Source organism: Oenanthe melanoleuca, chromosome 9, assembly GCF_029582105.1.
Source record: "Oenanthe melanoleuca isolate GR-GAL-2019-014 chromosome 9, OMel1.0, whole genome shotgun sequence".
NCBI classification, from domain to species: Eukaryota; Metazoa; Chordata; class Aves; order Passeriformes; family Muscicapidae; genus Oenanthe; species Oenanthe melanoleuca.
The window spans coordinates 6,544,563-6,567,106 of record NC_079343.1 but is presented as its reverse complement, the minus strand read 5'-3'; the positions used below and the strand labels follow the sequence as shown (position 1 = coordinate 6,567,106).

General features: G+C 53.0%; 4 protein-coding genes and 7 non-coding genes across 11 annotated transcripts; 6 read left to right on the top strand and 5 right to left on the bottom strand.

The window, feature by feature from the left end:
* The first annotated feature begins 3,258 nt into the window (after window positions 1–3,258).
* Window positions 3,259–3,340, top strand: TRNAS-AGA (transfer RNA serine (anticodon AGA)). The gene has a single exon. It is a non-coding gene; the product is annotated as a tRNA-Ser (tRNA).
* Window positions 3,341–4,188: 848 nt separating this feature from the next.
* On the top strand, window positions 4,189–4,260 carry TRNAM-CAU (transfer RNA methionine (anticodon CAU)). Its single transcript has one exon. It is a non-coding gene; the product is annotated as a tRNA-Met (tRNA).
* Window positions 4,261–4,894: 634 nt separating this feature from the next.
* On the top strand, window positions 4,895–4,966 carry TRNAQ-CUG (transfer RNA glutamine (anticodon CUG)). Its single transcript has one exon. It is a non-coding gene; the product is annotated as a tRNA-Gln (tRNA).
* Window positions 4,967–5,617: 651 nt separating this feature from the next.
* On the bottom strand, window positions 5,618–5,935 carry LOC130256939 (feather keratin Cos1-1/Cos1-3/Cos2-1-like). Its single transcript, XM_056499111.1, has one exon. It carries the CDS (start codon window positions 5,933–5,935, stop codon window positions 5,618–5,620), a length of 318 nt encoding a protein of 105 aa, XP_056355086.1.
* Window positions 5,936–10,940: 5,005 nt separating this feature from the next.
* LOC130256938 (feather keratin Cos1-1/Cos1-3/Cos2-1-like) lies at window positions 10,941–11,258 on the top strand. Its single transcript, XM_056499110.1, has one exon. The coding sequence runs from the start codon at window positions 10,941–10,943 to the stop codon at window positions 11,256–11,258; it is 318 nt and encodes a 105-aa protein (XP_056355085.1).
* A 651-nt stretch (window positions 11,259–11,909) lies between these two features.
* TRNAQ-CUG (transfer RNA glutamine (anticodon CUG)) lies at window positions 11,910–11,981 on the bottom strand. The gene has a single exon. It is a non-coding gene; the product is annotated as a tRNA-Gln (tRNA).
* A 628-nt stretch (window positions 11,982–12,609) lies between these two features.
* TRNAM-CAU (transfer RNA methionine (anticodon CAU)) lies at window positions 12,610–12,681 on the bottom strand. The gene has a single exon. It is a non-coding gene; the product is annotated as a tRNA-Met (tRNA).
* An 852-nt stretch (window positions 12,682–13,533) lies between these two features.
* TRNAS-AGA (transfer RNA serine (anticodon AGA)) lies at window positions 13,534–13,615 on the bottom strand. Its single transcript has one exon. It is a non-coding gene; the product is annotated as a tRNA-Ser (tRNA).
* A 1,754-nt stretch (window positions 13,616–15,369) lies between these two features.
* LOC130256937 (feather keratin Cos1-1/Cos1-3/Cos2-1-like) lies at window positions 15,370–15,687 on the bottom strand. The gene has a single exon (XM_056499109.1). The coding sequence runs from the start codon at window positions 15,685–15,687 to the stop codon at window positions 15,370–15,372; it is 318 nt and encodes a 105-aa protein (XP_056355084.1).
* Window positions 15,688–20,350: 4,663 nt separating this feature from the next.
* Window positions 20,351–20,668, top strand: LOC130256935 (feather keratin Cos1-1/Cos1-3/Cos2-1-like). The gene has a single exon (XM_056499108.1). The coding sequence runs from the start codon at window positions 20,351–20,353 to the stop codon at window positions 20,666–20,668; it is 318 nt and encodes a 105-aa protein (XP_056355083.1).
* A 1,756-nt stretch (window positions 20,669–22,424) lies between these two features.
* Window positions 22,425–22,506, top strand: TRNAS-AGA (transfer RNA serine (anticodon AGA)). Its single transcript has one exon. It is a non-coding gene; the product is annotated as a tRNA-Ser (tRNA).
* Window positions 22,507–22,544: the final 38 nt, after the last annotated feature.

Here is a 22,544-nt window from a genome sequence, read left to right as displayed (position 1 = left end):
TACCTGCAGGTAGGCTGAAGTGAGACCAAGATCTGTAAAATCTATGACTCTCCCTATCTCCCTGAGGCTGAAGCTGACAGAGTGGGAGGTGCAAAAGACTGGTAACTCCTTTTTTATCCTCTGAAGCACTGCCTCAATTTGTACAATTAGAGAGTTGGTATCCATCTTTGGAAGGTGGTCTCCTGAAATATTCAGTTTGGCATGTGATTTTCACTTCTCAGAGGTGGCCTTCTGAGATTCACACTTCCTTTGGACAAGGTGAGCAGCTATGTTCAGTCTTGGTGTGCAGCTGATCTAGTGCCCCATGCAGGATAATGCCCAGTAATGGTGTTCCAGCACATTTTAAGGGATCAGTCCCTGGATGTTGTGCATCTTGGAGGAGGGGATGCCATTTCTTTTCAGATGGCCTCTAGCTCCTCTCCTTGGCGAAGAAAGGAAGTTTGGATCTGCACTTTGGGTGGTCTTAGTGATTTTAAAGGCTTTTCCCAATAGGCAGGTCTCTGGGTTAGAGCTGTTGAACTTTCATGGGAAATGCAAATGCCAAGCTCTTGAGTTTTTTGTCCTCAAAAAGCAGTTCTAGTGTGTGAGCAGTCCCTGGTGTTCTGTTTGGATCCTCACTTTGTGAAATTGAAGGCTTAAGATGGTACTTGGAGCTGAGAAGGAAAGTGCTGATAGCAGGATGTGTGCTGGTAGTTCAGTGGGTGCAAGCAAGAGCTTTCTCAGCTGGCACTTTCATGAGCTGTTTTTGCTAGATGTTTTCAAGTTTGTGGCCAGATTCTGTGAGAGTGAAAAGCTTTGTTAGGGCAGAGGAGTTCATGCTGTTACTTGAATGTGGTGCAAAGGAGGGTTTGCACTTGGAAGAGGAAGATCAGTGAAATCTTTTTGTCCTGACACTGTAGGTTTGAGAGCAGGGACATTTCTGACTTGGCTCTGCACTTGGGGTGGTTTGGAGCTGGGCTTGGTGCGTTTCCTTCTTTTGCGAGTCGATATCACCATCGTGTGGTTGTTTTGATGAGTGCTGACAGTGCCCAGGACAAAGCCAAGCACTTTTCTGGCCTGGCTCTATTTGTGTGAGAGCAGCTCGTGGAAGAGCTCTGCTGTGCATCCTGGCTCTTGGAGATTGACAGAATGGGATCCTGCATCTAGTGTGGAAGAAAGAATAATCGTTTCATTGTTGGCTGTGCAGTTAATAGGCTGCAGAAGAAAAGGCAATTGCAGAACAGCCCCTTTCTTTTAGAAGCTTTTCTGTGCCATCAGCTGCTCAACGTGTAACTTGCACCCACTGGACTGCATCCAGCTCCCTGGATATCTGCACTTTTCTTTAAGCTCTATGTACCATCTTACCTTCTCACTCTTACAGATCCCAAAGCTTTTCAAAATATCCAGCAGCTGCTCCCAAAGAAAAATTCTGAGAACAAAAAGCCAGTGCTGGCCTTTATAGTCCCTTTGCAGGCTGTAAACTAGACAAAACACACAGGTAATGTGCACTTTCCGTCCCAACTGTATATATAGCATTCATCACATTCTCTCAAAGTGACAATCCATGCCTAAAGTGAAGCATTTCCTGCTGTAGTTCAGACTGAGACATGTCCCAGGGCAGAAAGTATTTGCTGACCTGTCTCTTCCCTGTGAAACCTGATACTCACAGCACAATCACTTTCACACACCTTCAGTGTCACTGAGTCCAAGCAGATACCTCACAGAGAAGGAGGTATCAGGACAGAAACCATCCCCAAGTTACCCCTTCTCATAGCAGCACTGAAATTGCATACAGCTTACTAGGACTACACACCTTCCTTCTCACATGTATGTGCTGTCACATTTTTCTCCTCGTGCAGGTGTTTTTCCAAAATCCAGCAGCTGCTCCCATACAAAAAAGTTCTAGAAGATAAAGTGGCCTGCTGGGACAGAAATGTCCCATTTCTAGGTGCCACTTTTGTACAGTCACTGCTGTCCTGGGAACAGATCTGGAGAGGGAGGGGAGGGGGGAAGGTGGGGTGGAGCAATCTCTGCAGCAAACCACAACCACCCAAAAGACATCAGAATCTGAAAGTCAGTCCTTGGGACCATCTCTACTCTTGCAGTGCTTAAAAGCCCACAGGTGTTGTTCATCTCAGCTGGGAATCTGAGCCCTGGTAAACTCATAGCATAAAGCCCAGCCCCACTCAATCACCTGATGGTGATCCCCATGATGCCCTCGTGCCCTGCCAGACCCCTCTGCACACTGCCTACCCCAACTGCCCACACCTGCCACGTGCTGTGCCTGCATGTGCCCCAAAATCTCTGTAATCCTGCTGGCTCACCAGTCCCAGCAGGACACTCATCTCAACAGTTGAAAGGGACATTGCATGGCTGCCCACCCCTTGGCCCCTGATCCCACCCTCACTGCAGGATAACCCTACCCCACTCCCAGGCCCCATGGCACCACCCCCACCAGCCCATCTTCTCGATGGCACTATGGCACTGGCCTGCTGCCATTGGCATTATCTTTGCTACACAACCCCAGCCCTTCTCTTCAGCCTGTCCTCACAGTCAATGGCTCCAGCTGCCTGATGGTTTTGTGGCTCCTCTGGACCCACTGCAGCCAGTCTGTGTGTTTCTTAGACTGTGGGTCCTAGGGCTTGAGGTAGTACCCAGCTATGGTGTCATGAGTTGAATGGAGCGGGACAATCCCCTCCCTTGACCTGCTGGCCACACAGCTCTGGATGCAACACCGAATACAATTGGGTTTTTGCACTGGACAAACATATCACTGATTGGAAACCACAGGAGTTAGACTTCAAGCACCCCACTACAAATGCTTGAGTGCCACCATCCAACAATTCAAATTTTAAGTTTAAGATATTAATTAGATTCAAGGGATAAGTTAAAGTAAAGTGCCGTCAAATTTTTGACCGTGTTCCTTTATATCCTTGCCCTCACTGTCTTTTGTCACACACGCACACACACACTCCCCCTCTCCTCCACAGCTGTTGGTTGATTTCTCAGTTTGGAGAGTGCCTGGATTTGGTTTGGTTTACTGTTGCTTGTTTTAACTTGTTGTGCCTTAAGTGTCCTGTAAGTAGTAGAGTGAATGTTGGCAAGGAAGTTTGTTGTGCTTCCCTTTACTATTAAATGTGTCTTTTGCTGCTGGCCTTGGCAGTGATTTTTGAAGCAATGTCACACACTGGTTTGTAAGAGGAGCCTTGGGCTGAAGCGCCTGGGCGTGGGTGTCGTGGCACAGGGTATGTGATGAGCAGCCAGGGAGGGCTGGAGCAGGTAGTTGTGGCCGAGTGGTGAAGGCGATGGACTAGAAATCCATTGGGGTTTCCCCGCGCAGGTTCGAATCCTGCCAACTACGGGGCATGCGCCCCTTTTGGGCTGCGGGCAGCCGAGCACGCTGCACAGGTACCACCCACAGCTGGGCGCCAGGGACAGCAGCTGCAGCTGCCCTCAGGGCTCCTGCGCTGGCAGCCCCGCCTGCTCCTGCAGAGCAGCTGCAAGGGAGGAGCTGCTGGCAGCCTTGCCTGCCTCCTGAAGGGCTCTCTTCAGGCCAAGCAAAGCCTGAGGGGCACGTGTGAGGGCAGGGGACAAAACCCATTGCTGCTCTAGGGGCTGTGCCCTGCAGCCAAGCCACTTGGTGTGGGGGGAAAGAAGCTCAGGGATGTGGTCTGCATTTATGAAGAAGGAAAGGGGAAATGCACCTGGAGCTGAGGATTTCATCACCTCGCAAGGGGGAAAGGCAAGAACTCGCACCGTGACAACCAGCTTAGCACCAAATGCCCAGAACTCACATCTTTTACTTCACAGTAACCATGAGCAGCATTGAGCTGAGGCACCACCACAATCTGCACAGCTCAAACAGGAGAACTCACTCTGTCGCACTTGCAAGCAGAGGAATCCCGTGTCCCTCCCTGGGCAGCAAGAACTGAACTGTCGGGCAGGTGCAGTCCTGCAGTGTGCTGGGAGCAGAGCTGGGTGTCTGGGCAGGGCTGCAGCGGTCAGGCTGTGGCTGGATTTTGGGTGCCCTCATCCCTAGCAAGGCCCAGGGCTGCAGCCTGCCTCCGGGGGTGCCTTGGGAGATGAACTTGTCAGGGAGTGCATTTTGTGTGGGGGGAGGCCGAGCAGAGAGGAAGGGAGGCAGTGAGGGCCGGCAGTGGCCGCAGCATCAGGCCGTGCTGAGGGCAGTGGCAGCCAAGGCTCAGGGGGAGCAGAGTGGCACAGCGGGAGCGTGCTGGGCCCATAACCCAGAGGTCGATGGATCGAAACCATCCTCTGCTAAGGCTCTTTTTTCACCAACACTGCCTCGCCCAACAACTTGTACCCTGCTTGGCTCTAGCTCCTGGGCAACCCTGACCATAGCCTCCCTCTCCCCTCTGCCTGTGCTCCATGCTTTTGGTGGAAATGACACAGCTTCTCTAATTTTTTTAACTAACTTTAGTTAGGGTTTTTTTTTTTCACCTACATCCAAGGCAAGGGGAACTTAAGCTTTTTCTTCAAAAGATTCTGTTTACCCAAGGTTTGTGTTTCCCTGGGTGAGGCCAGATGTTTTCCTCTCACTAGTACTTATGAAGCTGGACTGACTTGGACTGGAGAAGAGAAGGTAAGGGGGCTGCTGCAGAATGAAGTTAACTTGCCAAGGAGTGCCTTAGTCAGAATGAGGTTGCTGCAGTTTGGAAAAGAGAAGATTGTTCAAGGTTTGTAGCTCGATGCTTGTAAGAGGGGCCATGGTAGGCTGCAGAAGGAGCTGTGGTGCTGCCCTGAAGGGTGGTGTGATTAGAGAGTGCCTGAAAGCCCTGCAGGACGGCTGCGCTTGGTGATAGATGTCCAAGGTGATGGAGAGACAGGCAGGATGAGCTGGGGGCATAAGGCTGAGCGAGGCTGAGGCCAGGGGCCAGAGGTTACCTGTGCAGAAGGTCCTATGGTGTAATGGTGAGCACTCTGGACTCTGAATCCAGTGATCTGAGTTCAAATCTCAGTGGGACCTCAGTCCTTTTGCTCCCTCAGCCTTTCCCTCAGCATGCTTCCACACTCACAGCTCTACTCTGCCGCTGCTTCACTTGTGCCGTGTTCTCTGATGAATCCCACAGCAGCTGAGGTGGAGACCACCCACTCAAAATGGCTCAGGCACAGGAGGCTGCCCTGGGAATCTTGGCTTCTATGGCAGATGCATCCAAAAACAAGTGGAGACTGAGATACAGGCTCTGGACAGCTGTTCCCAGGTTGCATCATTCCCACAGTAACAGCAGGTTACTCTGTGTGGCATTACTTGTATGCCCACCCCTGTTCACTGCTCCTTCCTTACTCCTTTCCTGTGGGGCTCCTTTTCCTCTCTTCACTGCCAATTTCTATTGCTCTGCAGTCAGTTCCAGCAGCTCTACCAACATTGGGTACTGCCCCATCATTAGGGTTCCATTTGATGCCATGGGAGGGGGAAGGACCTTCCTGGCAGAGCAGGTGGTAGCTGAGGGAGGAGGAGAACAAACAACCACGACTCTCCAGCGATGCTGCTCAAAGGCTTTAATGAGGAGGAGCAAAAGCGATGGCACAGAACAGAGACCAAGGAACACGTGTGGGGGAGCAGGGAGGGAAGGAGATGGGCCCATTAGGCAAGGCCAAAGGGGAAGATGCGGCGGCTTCAGCAGATCTGCCCGCAGCGGGAGAAAGGCAGACACAGGCCTGACCCGCCCAGGCCAAGGGAGCCCCCAGAGGAGATGGGAACCCCCGCGGTGCTGAGGGAGCTGCCCACAGCAGCTGACAGAGAGGATCCCACGGCTGTGCTCTGAGGGAAAGAGGTGAGGATGGGGCCCGGCATGGTCACCACCACGGGCGAAGGCTCGATGTACACCGTGGAGTCAGCGCAGCGGGCGAGGCAGGGCTCACTGCAGCTGCTGGCAAGGGGCGTTGGGCCACAGGGGCCGCAGGGCCGTGGGGGACAGGGTCTGCAGCAAGACATCTCTGGGTGCAGGAGGCAGAGCTGCAACACAGAGCAGGGAGCACCAGGCAGCCCCAGGATCAGTCTGTCTCTCTGTCCCCCAGCTCTCTCCAGAGACACTGATGGTCTTCAAAACACACTCTCAGCCTACGGCTCCCACCACCCTCCTCGTGCCCTCCCAGTGCCACGGCACGGCAACGCCGCCCCACTGCAGGAACAGGACCCAGCACTGAAGGCCCCTGTGCAGAGGCTGGTCCCAGCCCATCCCCACAACAGACATGGCTGTGTTACACATGTCTGGGATGCACTGGGGCAATTTGTTACACCAGGGCAGGTGCAAATTCTGCAGGGCACATCACCCTGTGGCCGAGCCCCACTGCTCCCCTTCTGCTGGAACCAAGCCCCCTCTTCCCAGCTGTCCCAGGCACCAGCATGGAAAGGCTGACGGCCCTTGCACAGTTCTGTGTCAGGGCCCAGCTGAGGCGGCCCAAGGATCAACCCGGGCAGCCTCCATGGCAGCAGTTCAGCCCACAGGGAGGGATGGAGCGCACTCAGGCTTACCTCGTTCCTGGAGGAAAGGGAGGCCAGAGAGCAGGATGCAGGGCCTGGAGCAGAGCAGCCTTTTATGCTGTGTCCCAGAGCCCTGTGGGGCCACAAACATTCCTTGTTCCTGAAACATCCAAACTCCTGGGAGTGGCCACTTGTGAGTCCCCGCTGCTCATGAGGTCCCTGCCTCTTTCATCTCAGGCATTTTCACCAATTTCACACCACCAAACATGGAAATGATTCACGTTTATCTCAGGTTCCTTAAGCCGCTTGACTTGGAGTTCCCAGGCCAGTGTACAGCGTGTGTTGTAATGAGTTTGTGTAGTGTCTGTTGCTTCTGTCACTTGTTCTTCTTGATGGTTAATTTGGGTCCAGTTACAGCAAAATTCAGCCATGAACAGACACCTCAGGTCAGCTCTCAGGAGCTCTCAGTGCAGGCACTCAGGCTAATCCTGAGAGTCATTTCTTCCACGGGGTCATCAGAGATATGCAGAGGACTGTGGGTCAGCTGAGGCAGCAAGTCAACACTGCACAAGCCCATAGAGGGGAAGAGACCCAACTCTGCAGGGAGGTGGCAAAGCTCAGTGACAAGGAAAGGCCATGTTCAGCTGGAAGGATGTCCCTGCAGGCCTGAGTGACAGCCATGGGGATCTTGCTTACAGCCCACAGGCTGTCCCATGGCCTGGTTTTGTGATCAAAGAGATGCCGCATCCTTCCCTGTAAGAGACCCACAGCCACACTGACTTGTTTTGCTCAGCTCATGCCAGAGGCCACAGACCTGGCTGGCAGCTTTGGGGAAAAGGCTGTGGGCTGGGAGCCCAGAGCCCATGGCTCCTTTTTTCTGGGTCTGGGATGGAGTTTCCCATTCCATGCATTTTACATTTCAAAGGGACACTGGATCAGTCTCCCAGAATATGTGAGTGTCATTGTGATGTGGAAGAGCTGGGAAAATCCCTGAGCTCCAGGCAAACCTGAGTCACCCAGTGTGGACTTCAGTGGACTGGGTGCCACACACTCAGGCACCCAAGGGATAACAGAGCCCTTGTCCTCAATGTTCTGCTGCCATGAAGGGATTTGCCCACCTTTTATCCCCATTCATGGATCACCTGGTTCTTCTCTGCAATCTCCTGCTTTTGCTGTCTCCCAAGATGTGGTCTTTTCGTGGCTGCTCAAGGGCTGTAGTGAGTGAGAGTACTCCAGATCGGTCCCAGAAGGTCTGGCTGGAGCTCAATTGGCCTTGTGCTCCTCTCAACTGCTGTGGGCAGATCAAACTGCCCTGGTACCTCAGCAGGCTCTGGGCCTTGTCCTCCTGCCTTCTAAGCACTGACACAGCTTCAGAAAGAGGTCACTATCCCTTGTGCAGCTCTCCCAGGCTTGTCCCTTGTCTTTCCCCCAGGAAGCCATGGGATTTCCTTTCTTGCAACTTGTGATTGCTGCCTCTTGCCCTTTGACAGTGCACCTCTCAGGAGAGTTTGGCTTCCTTGTCTCCAGAAATGCCAGGAGGTGCTGGGGACAGCAGCTCCATGCCCCCCTCCACTCCTTGCTCATCTCTACCAGGTTGCACAAGAGCAATGCCCTCAACTCCCCCAATGCCTCAGGGGCTGCAGCCCTTCTGTTCTGCCTGGTTCTCTGGCATTGCCCCTCTCCATAAGAGATCCCCAACACCTCCCTTGATCCCAGGGAAACCAAACTGGGACAGCAACCCAGATATGGACACCGCAGTGCCAGGGAATGCCACCATCCATGTGATGATCAGATTACAGGCTTATGGGGTGACTTCTAGACATGGACAGTGAGGAACTCTCAGGATTAGTGCTGAAAAAAACACAGAGTTCTTAGAATGGAAGCTCTGTTAGGAAAGACTTTCTCTCTCTTAATCTGCCTTTCTGCCATAAAAGGGGCTCTTTCTCCCTGGAAGGGACTTCTCCGACATGGCAGCGTTCAGAGTGAATTGAGGCAAGGTCCATGGCTTCTGGAGGCAACTGCAAATTTTGTACTTCTCAGAAGAGGAACAGAGGACTTCCAGTGGTCTCTCTCAACCTCCATTATCCTGGGTTTCCCTGCATCTCATGGGCTATTGAGCAGCCACAGAAGGGCATTGCTTTTTGGAAAGCTGCAGAAACAGCACATGATTACATAGATGTACACAGTGGTTTGGAAGCAGTCCTAAAAGGTCTGGTAATGCCCCTGACAAAGGCAGAAATTTTGAAGGAAAGAGTCTCTGTGCTCTGGTATCCCTGGAATGCTTGAGACCAGGGCATCCTGTGCACTCATTTCCACATCAGCATGATTCAGGTTTGCCTGAAGCTCAAGTTGGATTTTCCCAACTCTTCCACATCACTGTGATTCCCACATGCTCTTCGAGCCTGATCCAATATCCCTTTGAACTGTGTAGTGAATTGAATGGGCAAAGTGATGCCTGCCCCAGGAAAAGGAGCCATGAGCTGTGGGCTCCCTGCCCTCAGCCTCTTCCCCAAAGACGCCATCCAGATCCTGGCCTCAGGGCTGGACACACGCAGCAAAGTGGGTCAATTTGTGTGTGAGAACATGGCTCAATTTGCTTTTAGGTAGAGACATGGCCATGACTTTGATCACCTTCGTACGTGTTGATTCCTTGTTTCCTAGAGGATGCCAACTTCCCAAGCTGAGGCCGGAGCTCTGGTTGTAAAATGCATCAGGGCCTTGTTTAGTTTTCAAGGGACACTCGGCTGTGGAGATTCCCTGAGACAGGCACTGCTGGACCTGCTCTTTTCATCTTTCTCTCTAAATAAGAGTGTCATGGACTTTATGGGGGGTGGCCACTCAGTGCACATGGCATTGGATGGGTGGCGGCACTCAAGGACTTGTGATTGAGAGCCCATGTCCAGCTTGAGTGGTGTCCAACCAGTGATGAGTGTGGATTCTCAGGGTTTGGTGATGGGACCTGGAATATTTAACTCCTTCTTGGGAGATATGTGAGGAGGGATTGAGTGCATTCTCAGCAGGTTTGTGGATGACATTGAGCTGAGAGATGGGGTTGATACTCTAGAGGAAGGGATGCCATCCAGAGGGACGTGGACAGGCAGGAGAGGTGGGTCTGTGCAATCCTCATGAAGTTCAAAAAGGACAAGTGCCAAGGTCAGGGCAACTCCAAACATGGACACAGGCTAGGCCACGAGTGGGCTGAGAGCAGTCCTGCAGAGAAGAACTTGCAGGTGGTTGAAATACTGAACATGCACCTACACAGCCTGCTCACAGCCCAGTGCAAAACTTTCAGTTATATTCGGTGCTGCATCCAGAGCTGTGTGGCCAGCAGGTCAAGGGAGGGGATTGTCCCGCTCCACTCAACACTCATGACACCATAGCTGGGTACTACCTCCAGCTCTCAGACCCAGAGCCTAAGAAACACACAGACCAGCTGCAGTGGGTCCAGAGGAGCCACAAAACCATCAGGCAACTGAAGCCATTGACCTGTGTTGTGTAGCAAAGAGAAGTCAACCAGAAGACATTTAGTTATAAAGGGAAAGGATACTTACTTTGGGTTTGTAGGCATGGGACAAGGGGTACAGGTTATGGACTGAATGAAGGCATATATAGATTAGATATTGCAAAATAATAATTTACACTGAGAAGGGTGAGACACTGTAAAAGACTCTCTAGAGAAGCAGAATATGTTTCAGGGGGCTCAAGCTAGATGATTTTAATGTCCATTCTATTGCAAATTGTTTCTAAGCGTTATTGCACAATTCTGGTTGGTACAAATGAGAGAACAGTATTTGAGATGAAAGAGGCAGAGACCTCATGAGCAGCGGGGACTCACAAGTGGCCACTCCCAGGAGTTTGGATGTTTCAGGAACAAGGAATGTTTGTGGCCCCACAGGGCTCTGGGACACAGCATAAAAGGCTGCTCTGCTCCAGGCCCTGCATCCTGCTCTCTGGCCTCCCTTTCCTCCAGGAACGAGGTAAGCCTGAGTGCGCTCCATCCCTCCCTGTGGGCTGAACTGCTGCCATGGAGGCTGCCCGGGTTGATCCTTGGGCCGCCTCAGCTGGGCCCTGACACAGAACTGTGCAAGGGCCGTCAGCCTTTCCATGCTGGTGCCTGGGACAGCTGGGAAGAGGGGGCTTGGTTCCAGCAGAAGGGGAGCAGTGGGGCTCGGCCACAGGGCGATGTGCCCAGCAGAATTTGCACCTGCCCTGGTGTAACAAAATGCCCAGTGCATCCCAGACATGTGTAACACAGCCATGTCTGTTGTGGGGATGGGCTGGGACCAGCCTTTGCACAGGGGCCTTCAGTGCTGGGTCCTGTTCCTGCAGTGGGGCGGCGTTGCCGTGCCGTGGCACTGGGAGGGCACGAGGAGGGTGGTGGGAGCCGTAGGCTGAGAGTGTGTTTTGAAGACCATCAGTGTCTCTGGAGAGAGCTGGGGGACAGAGAGACAGACTGATCCTGGGGCTGCCTGGTGCTCCCTGCTCTGTGTTGCAGCTCTGCCTCCTGCACCCAGAGATGTCTTGCTGCAGACCCTGTCCCCCACGGCCCTGCGGCCCCTGTGGCCCAACGCCCCTTGCCAGCAGCTGCAGTGAGCCCTGCCTCGCCCGCTGCGCTGACTCCACGGTGTACATCGAGCCTTCGCCAGTGGTGGTGACCATGCCGGGCCCCATCATCACCTCTTTCCCTCAGAGCACAGCCGTGGGATCCTCTCTGTCAGCTGCTGTGGGCAGCTCCCTCAGCACCGCGGGGGTTCCCATCTCCTCTGGGGGCTCCCTTGGGTCAGGCGGGTCAGGCCTGTGTCTGCCTTTCTCCCGCTGCGGGCAGATCTGCTGAAGCCGCCGCATCTTCCCCTTTGGCCTTGCCTAATGGGCCCATCTCCTTCCCTCCCTGCTCCCCCACACGTGTTCCTTGGTCTCTGTTCTGTGCCATCGCTTTTGCTCCTCCTCATTAAAGCCTTTGAGCAGCATCGCTGGAGAGTCGTGGTTGTTTGTTCTCCTCCTCCCTCAGCTACCACCTGCTCTGCCAGGAAGGTCCTTCCCCCTCCCATGGCATCAAATGGAACCCTAATGATGGGGCAGTACCCAATGTTGGTAGAGCTGCTGGAACTGACTGCAGAGCAATAGAAATTGGCAGTGAAGAGAGGAAAAGGAGCCCCACAGGAAAGGAGTAAGGAAGGAGCAGTGAACAGGGGTGGGCATACAAGTAATGCCACACAGAGTAACCTGCTGTTACTGTGGGAATGATGCAACCTGGGAACAGCTGTCCAGAGCCTGTATCTCAGTCTCCACTTGTTTTTGGATGCATCTGCCATAGAAGCCAAGATTCCCAGGGCAGCCTCCTGTGCCTGAGCCATTTTGAGTGGGTGGTCTCCACCTCAGCTGCTGTGGGATTCATCAGAGAACACGGCACAAGTGAAGCAGCGGCAGAGTAGAGCTGTGAGTGTGGAAGCATGCTGAGGGAAAGGCTGAGGGAGCAAAAGGACTGAGGTCCCACTGAGATTTGAACTCAGATCACTGGATTCAGAGTCCAGAGTGCTCACCATTACACCATAGGACCTTCTGCACAGGTAACCTCTGGCCCCTGGCCTCAACCTCGCTCAGCCTTATGCCCCCAGCTCATCTGCCTGTCTCTCCATCACCTTGGACATCTATCACCAAGTGCAGCCGTCCTGCAGGGCTTTCAGGCACTCTCTAATCACACCACCCTTCAGGGCAGCACCACAGCTCCTTCTGCAGCCTACCATGGCCCCTCTTACAAGCATCGAGCTACAAACCTTGAACAATCTTCTCTTTTCCAAACTGCAGCAACCTCATTCTGACTAAGGCACTCCTTGGCAAGTTAACTTCATTCTGCAGCAGCCCCCTTACCTTCTCCAGTCCAAGTCAGTCCAGCTTCATAAGTACTAGTGAGAGGAAAACATCTGGCCTCACCCAGGGAAACACAAACCTTGGGTAAACAGAATCTTTTGAAGAAAAAGCTTAAGTTCCCCTTGCCTTGGATGTAGGTGAAAAAAAAAAACCCTAACTAAAGTTAGTTAAAAAAATTAGAGAAGCTGTGTCATTTCCACCAAAAGCATGGAGCACAGGCAGAGGGAAGAGGGAGGCTATGGTCAGGGTTGCCCAGGAGCTAGAGCCAAGCAGGGTACAAGTTGTTGGGCGAGGCAGTGTTGGTGAAAAAAGAGCCTTAGCAGAGGATGGTTTCGATCCATCGACCTCTGGGTTATGGGCCCAGCACGCTCCCGCTGCGCCACTCTGCTCCCCCTGAGCCTTGGCTGCCACTGCCCTCAGCACGGCCTGATGCTGCGGCCACTGCCGGCCCTCACTGCCTCCCTTCCTCTCTGCTCGGCCTCCCCCCACACAAAATGCACTCCCTGACAAGTTCATCTCCCAAGGCACCCCCGGAGGCAGGCTGCAGCCCTGGGCCTTGCTAGGGATGAGGGCACCCAAAATCCAGCCACAGCCTGACCGCTGCAGCCCTGCCCAGACACCCAGCTCTGCTCCCAGCACACTGCAGGACTGCACCTGCCCGACAGTTCAGTTCTTGCTGCCCAGGGAGGGACACGGGATTCCTCTGCTTGCAAGTGCGACAGAGTGAGTTCTCCTGTTTGAGCTGTGCAGATTGTGGTGGTGCCTCAGCTCAATGCTGCTCATGGTTACTGTGAAGTAAAAGATGTGAGTTCTGGGCATTTGGTGCTAAGCTGGTTGTCACGGTGCGAGTTCTTGCCTTTCCCCCTTGCGAGGTGATGAAATAAATCCTCAGCTCCAGGTGCATTTCCCCTTTCCTTCTTCATAAATGCAGACCACATCCCTGAGCTTCTTTCCCCCCACACCAAGTGGCTTGGCTGCAGGGCACAGCCCCTAGAGCAGCAATGGGTTTTGTCCCCTGCCCTCACACGTGCCCCTCAGGCTTTGCTTGGCCTGAAGAGAGCCCTTCAGGAGGCAGGCAAGGCTGCCAGCAGCTCCTCCCTTGCAGCTGCTCTGCAGGAGCAGGCGGGGCTGCCAGCGCAGGAGCCCTGAGGGCAGCTGCAGCTGCTGTCCCTGGCGCCCAGCTGTGGGTGGTACCTGTGCAGCGTGCTCGGCTGCCCGCAGCCCAAAAGGGGCGCGTGCCCCGTAGTTGGCAGGATTCGAACCTGCGCGGGGAAACCCCAATGGATTTCTAGTCCATCGCCTTCACCACTCGGCCACAACTACCTGCTCCAGCCCTCCCTGGCTGCTCATCACATACCCTGTGCCACGACACCCACGCCCAGGCGCTTCAGCCCAAGGCTCCTCTTACAAACCAGTGTGTGACATTGCTTCAAAAATCACTGCCAAGGCCAGCAGCAAAAGACACATTTAATAGTAAAGGGAAGCACAACAAACTTCCTTGCCAACATTCACTCTACTACTTACAGGACAGTTAAGGCACAACAAGTTAAAACAAGCAACAGTAAACCAAACCAAATCCAGGCACTCTCCAAACTGAGAAATCAACCAACAGCTGTGGAGGAGAGGGGGAGTGTGTGTGTGCGTGTGTGACAAAAGACAGTGAGGGCAAGGATATAAAGGAACACAGCCTGCAAGAATGACAGCACTTTACCTCAGCTTATTCCTTGTAACTAATTAATATCTCAACCTTAAAATTTGACAGACGGAAAACACTTAATAGCACTCAAATTAACTTACAGCTTCAAAATTCTCGATGAACTGTAGCCCAAGTGGAAGCCCACCACTGTAGCTGCAGTTTTGGAAACAGCTTCCAAATATCTTGGTAGTTGTTTCCAGGGCTTGCCACCATGGATTATGCCAGAGGTGGAATGTGAGGTTTCATCTCTGATGACTAAGTCAAAACATCTTGTGAGCCCATAAACAGCTCTGTCCTGAGTGAAGCTCCTGGAGGTTCCTGGACCACAGCAGGCGGTGCCAGCACCTCCCTCGGGGTGGAACATCTCTGGCAGCTTGAGAACTGTAAAGTTGGGCTACTCGAAAGGCCACCACTGTTGATGAGACCTGGTTTGATGCACACACACATCCCCTCACACTCCTTGAACTACAGCCCCCGCTTGGTTGAAAAATGCTAAGGGAATTGGTGTGAGTATTTCACTGGGCACGAGGGGGCTATTCCATAGGTTTACATACACCTAAATACAGAGAGTGTGTTTGTGTGTGTGTGCGCATGTGAGAGAGAGAGAGGGAAAAAATTGATAATGGCATGAATATTGTCACTGTGAATTTGTAATTAAGACCTTATTGTAACTATCGATCAAGTGCTGCTAAACTCTTTTGCACCCTTTTAATTCTGTATCCATATCCTTTGCAATTCCATATAGTTCTAAATGCAGTCTCTCTATAAATCATTCAGCATTGATTTCAACTCAATATTCTCTTTATGCTTTGTCCATTTAGTGGGTGAAAGAGTGAACTTTGCCATCAAATTCTGTTGAAGCCACACTGCCTGTGTCCAGCCACAGAAAGAAGTACTCTTCTCCTTTCCAGCCCACAATCCTGTACTCATTCCACTGACACATCCCAACATCAGCAAGAGAGAAGATTGAATATGCTATGCTTTCGGGAGGAAGCTTTGAGAAGATGGAAAAGTTACTCAAAATATCTGTATAAAGTCTGATAAGGAAGAAATGCACTGGGCCCTGCAGGGCCATGATCTCCAGGTTAAAGACTCAAGTTCAGACACTGAGGCTTTGGTGCTCTGCTGTAATTTTTGGGAGTTTTTGTGTAGCTGCTGGTAAGCTCAGGACAGCAGCCAGTGCTCATCCTGGCAGAGCAGGTGGTAGCTGAGGGAGGAGGAGAACAAACTAGCACAACTCTCCAGTGATGCTGCTCAAAGGCTTTAATGAGGAGGAGCAGAAGCAATGGCACAGAACAGAGACCAAGGAACACGTGTGGGGGAGCAGGGAGGGAAGGAGATGGGCCCATTAGGCAAGGCCAAAGGGGAAGATGCGGCGGCTTCAGCAGATCTGCCCGCAGCGGGAGAAAGGCAGACACAGGCCTGACCCGCCCAGGCCAAGGGAGCCCCCAGAGGAGATGGGAACCCCCGCGGTGCTGAGGGAGCTGCCCACAGCAGCTGACAGAGAGGATCCCACGGCTGTGCTCTGAGGGAAAGAGGTGAGGATGGGGCCCGGCATGGTCACCACCACGGGCGAAGGCTCGATGTACACCGTGGAGTCAGCGCAGCGGGCGAGGCAGGGCTCACTGCAGCTGCTGGCAAGGGGCGTTGGGCCACAGGGGCCGCAGGGCCGTGGGGGACAGGGTCTGCAGCAAGACATCTCTGGGTGCAGGAGGCAGAACTGCAACACAGAGCAGGGAGCACCAGGCAGCCCCAGGATCAGTCTGTCTCTCTGTCCCCCAGCTCTCTCCAGAGACACTGATGGTCTTCAAAACACACTCTCAGCCTACGGCTCCCACCACCCTCCTCGTGCCCTCCCAGTGCCACGGCACGGCAACGCCGCCCCACTGCAGGAACAGGACCCAGCACAGTGGCCTGAAGGCCCCTGTGCAGAGGCTGGTCCCAGCCCATCCCCACAACAGACATGGCTGTGTTACACATGTTACATGTCTGGGATGCACTGGGGCATTTTGTTACACCACGGCAGGTGCAAATTCTGCTGGGCACATCGCCCTGTGGCCGAGCCCCACTGCTCCCCTTCTGCTGGAACCAAGCCCCCTCTTCCCAGCTGTCCCAGGCACCAGCATGGAAAGGCTGACGGCCCTTGCACAGTTCTGTGTCAGGGCCCAGCTGAGGCGGCCCAAGGATCAACCCGGGCAGCCTCCATGGCAGCAGTTCAGCCCACAGGGAGGGATGGAGCGCACTCAGGCTTACCTCGTTCCTGGAGGAAAGGGAGGCCAGAGAGCAGGATGCAGGGCCTGGAGCAGAGCAGCCTTTTATGCTGTGTCCCAGAGCCCTGTGGGGCCACAAACATTCCTTGTTCCTGAAACATCCAAACTCCTGGGAGTGGCCACTTGTGAGTCCCCGCTGCTCATGAGGTCCCTGCCTCTTTCATCTCAAATATTGTTCTCTCATTTGTACCAACCAGAATTGTGCAATGACTCTTAGAATTGCTTGGGGATGGAATGGAGCTTAAAATTATCAAGCTCGAACCCCCTGAAACGGCTTCTACAATTTCCATGGAGAACCTATTGCAGTGTCTCAAGACTCTCAGAGGAAAAGATTCCTTCCCAATATTTAATCTAATATGCCTTCATTCAGTTCATGACCTGTAGCCCTTGTCCCATGCATACACACCCAAAGCAAGTATCCTTCCCCTTCTTAACTCAATGTCTCCTGGTTGCCTTCTCTTCTCTTTCCTACACAACACAGGTCAATGGCTTCAGTAGCCTGATGGTTTTGTGGCCCCTCTGGACCCACTGCAGCTGGTCTGTGTGTTTCTTAGACTGTGGGTCCTAGGGCTTGAGGTAGTACCCAGCTATGGTGTCATGAGTGTTGACCCCTCCCTTGACCTGCTGGCCATACAGCTCTGGATGCAGCACCGAATATAACTGAAAGTTTTGCACTGGGCTGTGAGCAGGCTGTGTAGGTGCATGTTCAGTATTTCAACCACCTGCAAGTTCTTCTCTGCAGGACTGCTCTCAGCCCACTCGTGGCCTAGCCTGTGTCCATGTTTGGAGTTGCCCTGACCTTGGCACTTGTCCTTTTTGAACCTCATGAGGATTGCACAGACCCACCTCTCCTGCCTGTCCACGTCCCTCTGGATGGCATCCCTTCCTCTAGAGTATCAACCCCATCTCTCAATGTCATCCACAAACCAGCTGGGAATGCACTCAATCCCTCCTCACATATCTCCCAAGAAGGAGTTAAATATTCCAGGTTTCATCACCAAACCCTGAGAATCCACACTCATCACTGGTTGGACACCACTCAAGCTGGACATGGGCTCTCAATCACAAGTCCTTGAGTGCCGCCACCCATCCAATGCCATGTGCACTGAGTGGCCACCCCCCATAAAGTCCATGACACTCTTATTTAGAGAGAAAGATGAAAAGAGCAGGTCCAGCAGTGCCTGTCTCAGGGAATCTCCACAGCCGAGTGTCCCTTGAAAACTAAACAAGGCCCTGATGCATTTTACAACCAGAGCTCCGGCCTCAGCTTGGGAAGTTGGCATCCTCTAGGAAACAAGGAATCAACACGTACGAAGGTGATCAAAGTCATGGCCATGTCTCTACCTAAAGGCAAATTGAGCCATGTTCTCACACACAAATTGACCCACTTTGCTGCGTGTGTCCAGCCCTGAGGCCAGGATCTGGATGGCATCTTTGGGGAAGAGGCTGAGGGCAGGGAGCCCACAGCTCATGGCTCCTTTTCCTGGGGCAGGCATCACTTTGCCCATTCAATTCACTTCACAGTTCAAAGGGATATTGGATCAGGCTCGAAGAGCATGTGGGAATCACAGTGATGTGGAAGAGTTGGGAAAATCCAACTTGAGCTTCAGGCAAACTTGAATCATGCTGATGTGGAAATGAATGCACATGATGCCCTGGTCTCAGGCATTCCAGGGATACCAGAGCATACAGGCTCTTTCCTCCAAAACTTCTTCCTTTCTCCTTTAGGTCCTCTGGGGAGATATCACCCCTAATCCTGAGAGTTCCTCACTGTCCATGTCTAGAAGTCACCCCATAAGCCTGTGATATGATCATCACATGGAGTGCCCATTTCTGGCACTGCGGAGTTCGCAGTTGGGTTAGTGTTCCCATTTGGTGTCCCTGGGATCAAGGGAGATGTTGGGGATCTCTTATGGAGAGAGGCAGTGCCAGAAAACCAGGCAGAACAGAAAGGCTGCAGCCCCTGAGGCATTGGGGGAGTTGAGGGCATTGCTCTTGTGCAACCTGGTAGAGATGAGCAAGGAGTGGAGGGGGGCATGGAGCTGCTGTCCCCAGCACCTCCTGGCATTTCTGGAGACAAGGAAGCCAAACTCTCCTGAGAGGTGCACTGTTAATGGGCAAGAAGCAGCAATCACAAGTTGCAAGAAAGGAAATCCCATGGCTGCCTGGGGGACAGACAAGGGACAAGCCTGGGAGAGCTGCACAAGGGATAGTGACCTCTTTCTGAAGCTGTGTCAGTGCTTAGAAGGCAGGAGGACAAGGCCCAGAGCCTGCTGAGGTACCAGGGCAGTTTGATCTGCCCACAGCAGTTGAGAGGAGCACAAGGCCAATTGAGCTCCAGCCAGACCTTCTGGGACCGATCTGGAGTACTCTCACTCACTACAGCCCTTGAGCAGCCACGAAAAGACCACATCTTGGGAGACAGCAAAAGCAGGAGATTGCAGAGAAGAACCAGGTGATCCATGAATGGGGATAAAAGGTGGGCAAATCCCTTCATGGCAGCAGAACATTGAGGACAAGGGCTCTGTTATCCCTTGGGTGCCTGAGTGTGTGGCACCCAGTCCACTGAAGTCCACACTGGGTGACTCAGGTTTGCCTGGAGCTCAGGGATTTTCCCAGCTCTTCCACATCACAATGACACCCACATGTTCTGGGAGACTGATCCAGTGTCCCTTTGAAATGTAAAATGCATGGAATGGGAAACTCCATCCCAGACCCAGAAAAAAGGAGCCATGGGCTCTGGGCTCCCAGCCCACAGCCTTTTCCCCAAAGCTGCCAGCCAGGTCTGTGGCCTCTGGCATGAGCTGAGCAAAACAGGTCAGTGTGGCTGTGGGTCTCTTACAGGGAAGGATGCGGCATCTCTTTGATCACAAAACCAGGCCATGGGACAGCCTGTGGGCTGTAAGCAAGATCCCCATGGCTGTCACTCAGGCCTGCAGGGACATCCTTCCAGCTGAACATGGCCTTTCCTTGTCACTGAGCTTTGCCACCTCCCTGCAGAGTTGGGTCTCTTCCCCTCTATGGGCTTGTGCAGTGTTGACTTGCTGCCTCAGCTGACCCACAGTCCTCTGCATATCTCTGATGACCCCGTGGAAGAAATGACTCTCAGGATTAGCCTGAGTGCCTGCACTGAGAGCTCCTGAGAGCTGACCTGAGGTGTCTGTTCATGGCTGAATTTTGCTGTAACTGGACCCAAATTAACCATCAAGAAGAACAAGTGACAGAAGCAACAGACACTACACAAACTCATTTCAACACACGCTGTACACTGGCCTGGGTACTCCAAGTCAAGCGGCTTAAGGAACCTGAGATAAACGTGAATCATTTCCATGTTTGGTGGTGTGAAATTGGTGAAAATGCCTGAGATGAAAGAGGCAGGGACCTCATGAGCAGCGGGGACTCACAAGTGGCCACTCCCAGGAGTTTGGATGTTTCAGGAACAAGGAATGTTTGTGGCCCCACAGGGCTCTGGGACACAGCATAAAAGGCTGCTCTGCTCCAGGCCCTGCATCCTGCTCTCTGGCCTCCCTTTCCTCCAGGAACGAGGTAAGCCTGAGTGCGCTCCATCCCTCCCTGTGGGCTGAACTGCTGCCATGGAGGCTGCCCGGGTTGATCCTTGGGCCGCCTCAGCTGGGCCCGGACACAGAACTGTGCAAGGGCCGTCAGCCTTTCCATGCTGGTGCCTGGGACAGCTGGGAAGAGGGGGCTTGGTTCCAGCAGAAGGGGAGCAGTGGGGCTCGGCCACAGGGCGATGTGCCCAGCAGAATTTGCACCTGCCGTGGTGTAACAAAATGCTCAGTGCATCCCAGACATGTGTAACACAGCCATGTCTGTTGTGGGGATGGGCTGGGACCAGCCTTTGCACAGGGGCCTTCAGGCCACTGTGCTGGGTCCTGTTCCTGCAGTGGGGCGGCGTTTCCGTGCCGTGGCACTGGGAGGGCACGAGGAGGGTGGTGGGAGCCGTAGGCTGAGAGTGTGTTTTGAAGACCATCAGTGTCTCTGGAGAGAGCTGGGGGACAGAGAGACAGACTGATCCTGGGGCTGCCTGGTGCTCCCTGCTCTGTGTTGCAGCTCTGCCTCCTGCACCCAGAGATGTCTTGCTGCAGACCCTGTCCCCCACGGCCCTGCGGCCCCTGTGGCCCAACGCCCCTTGCCAGCAGCTGCAGTGAGCCCTGCCTCGCCCGCTGCGCTGACTCCACGGTGTACATCGAGCCTTCGCCAGTGGTGGTGACCATGCCGGGCCCCATCCTCACCTCTTTCCCTCAGAGCACAGCCGTGGGATCCTCTCTGTCAGCTGCTGTGGGCAGCTCCCTCAGCACCGCGGGGGTTCCCATCTCCTCTGGGGGCTCCCTTGGCCTGGGCGGGTCAGGCCTGTGTCTGCCTTTCTCCCGCTGCGGGCAGATCTGCTGAAGCCGCCGCATCTTCCCCTTTGGCCTTGCCTAATGGGCCCATCTCCTTCCCTCCCTGCTCCCCCACACACGTGTTCCTTGGTCTCTGTTCTGTGCCATTGCTTCTGCTCCTCCTCATTAAAGCCTTTGAGCAGCATCACTGGAGAGTTGTGCTAGTTTGTTCTCCTCCTCCCTCAGCTACCACCTGCTCTGCCAGGATGAGCACTGGCTGCTGTCCTGAGCTTACCAGCAGCTACACAAAAACTCCCAAAAATTACAGCAGAGCACCAAAGCCTCAGTGTCTGAACTTGAGTCTTTAACCTGGAGATCATGGCCCTGCAGGGCCCAGTGCATTTCTTCCTTATCAGACTTTATACAGATATTTTGAGTAACTTTTCCATCTTCTCAAAGCTTCCTCCCGAAAGCATAGCATATTCAATCTTCTCTCTTGCTGATGTTGGGATGTGTCAGTGGAATGAGTACAGGATTGTGGGCTGGAAAGGAGAAGAGTACTTCTTTCTGTGGCTGGACACAGGCAGTGTGGCTTCAACAGAATTTGATGGCAAAGTTCACTCTTTCACCCACTAAATGGACAAAGCATAAAGAGAATATTGAGTTGAAATCAATGCTGAATGATTTATAGAGAGACTGCATTTAGAACTATATGGAATTGCAAAGGATATGGATACAGAATTAAAAGGGTGCAAAAGAGTTTAGCAGCACTTGATCGATAGTTACAATAAGGTCTTAATTACAAATTCACAGTGACAATATTCATGCCATTATCAATTTTTTCCCTCTCTCTCTCTCACATGCGCACACACACACAAACACACTCTCTGTATTTAGGTGTATGTAAACCTATGGAATAGCCCCCTCGTGCCCAGTGAAATACTCACACCAATTCCCTTAGCATTTTTCAACCAAGCGGGGGCTGTAGTTCAAGGAGTGTGAGGGGATGTGTGTGTGCATCAAACCAGGTCTCATCAACAGTGGTGGCCTTTCGAGTAGCCCAACTTTACAGTTCTCAAGCTGCCAGAGATGTTCCACCCCGAGGGAGGTGCTGGCACCGCCTGCTGTGGTCCAGGAACCTCCAGGAGCTTCACTCAGGACAGAGCTGTTTATGGGCTCACAAGATGTTTTGACTTAGTCATCAGAGATGAAACCTCACATTCCACCTCTGGCATAATCCATGGTGGCAAGCCCTGGAAACAACTACCAAGATATTTGGAAGCTGTTTCCAAAACTGCAGCTACAGTGGTGGGCTTCCACTTGGGCTACAGTTCATCGAGAATTTTGAAGCTGTAAGTTAATTTGAGTGCTATTAAGTGTTTTCCGTCTGTCAAATTTTAAGGTTGAGATATTAATTAGTTACAAGGAATAAGCTGAGGTAAAGTGCTGTCATTCTTGCAGGCTGTGTTCCTTTATATCCTTGCCCTCACTGTCTTTTGTCACACACGCACACACACACTCCCCCTCTCCTCCACAGCTGTTGGTTGATTTCTCAGTTTGGAGAGTGCCTGGATTTGGTTTGGTTTACTGTTGCTTGTTTTAACTTGTTGTGCCTTAACTGTCCTGTAAGTAGTAGAGTGAATGTTGGCAAGGAAGTTTGTTGTGCTTCCCTTTACTATTAAATGTGTCTTTTGCTGCTGGCCTTGGCAGTGATTTTTGAAGCAATGTCACACACTGGTTTGTAAGAGGAGCCTTGGGCTGAAGCGCCTGGGCGTGGGTGTCGTGGCACAGGGTATGTGATGAGCAGCCAGGGAGGGCTGGAGCAGGTAGTTGTGGCCGAGTGGTGAAGGCGATGGACTAGAAATCCATTGGGGTTTCCCCGCGCAGGTTCGAATCCTGCCAACTACGGGGCACGCGCCCCTTTTGGGCTGCGGGCAGCCGAGCAC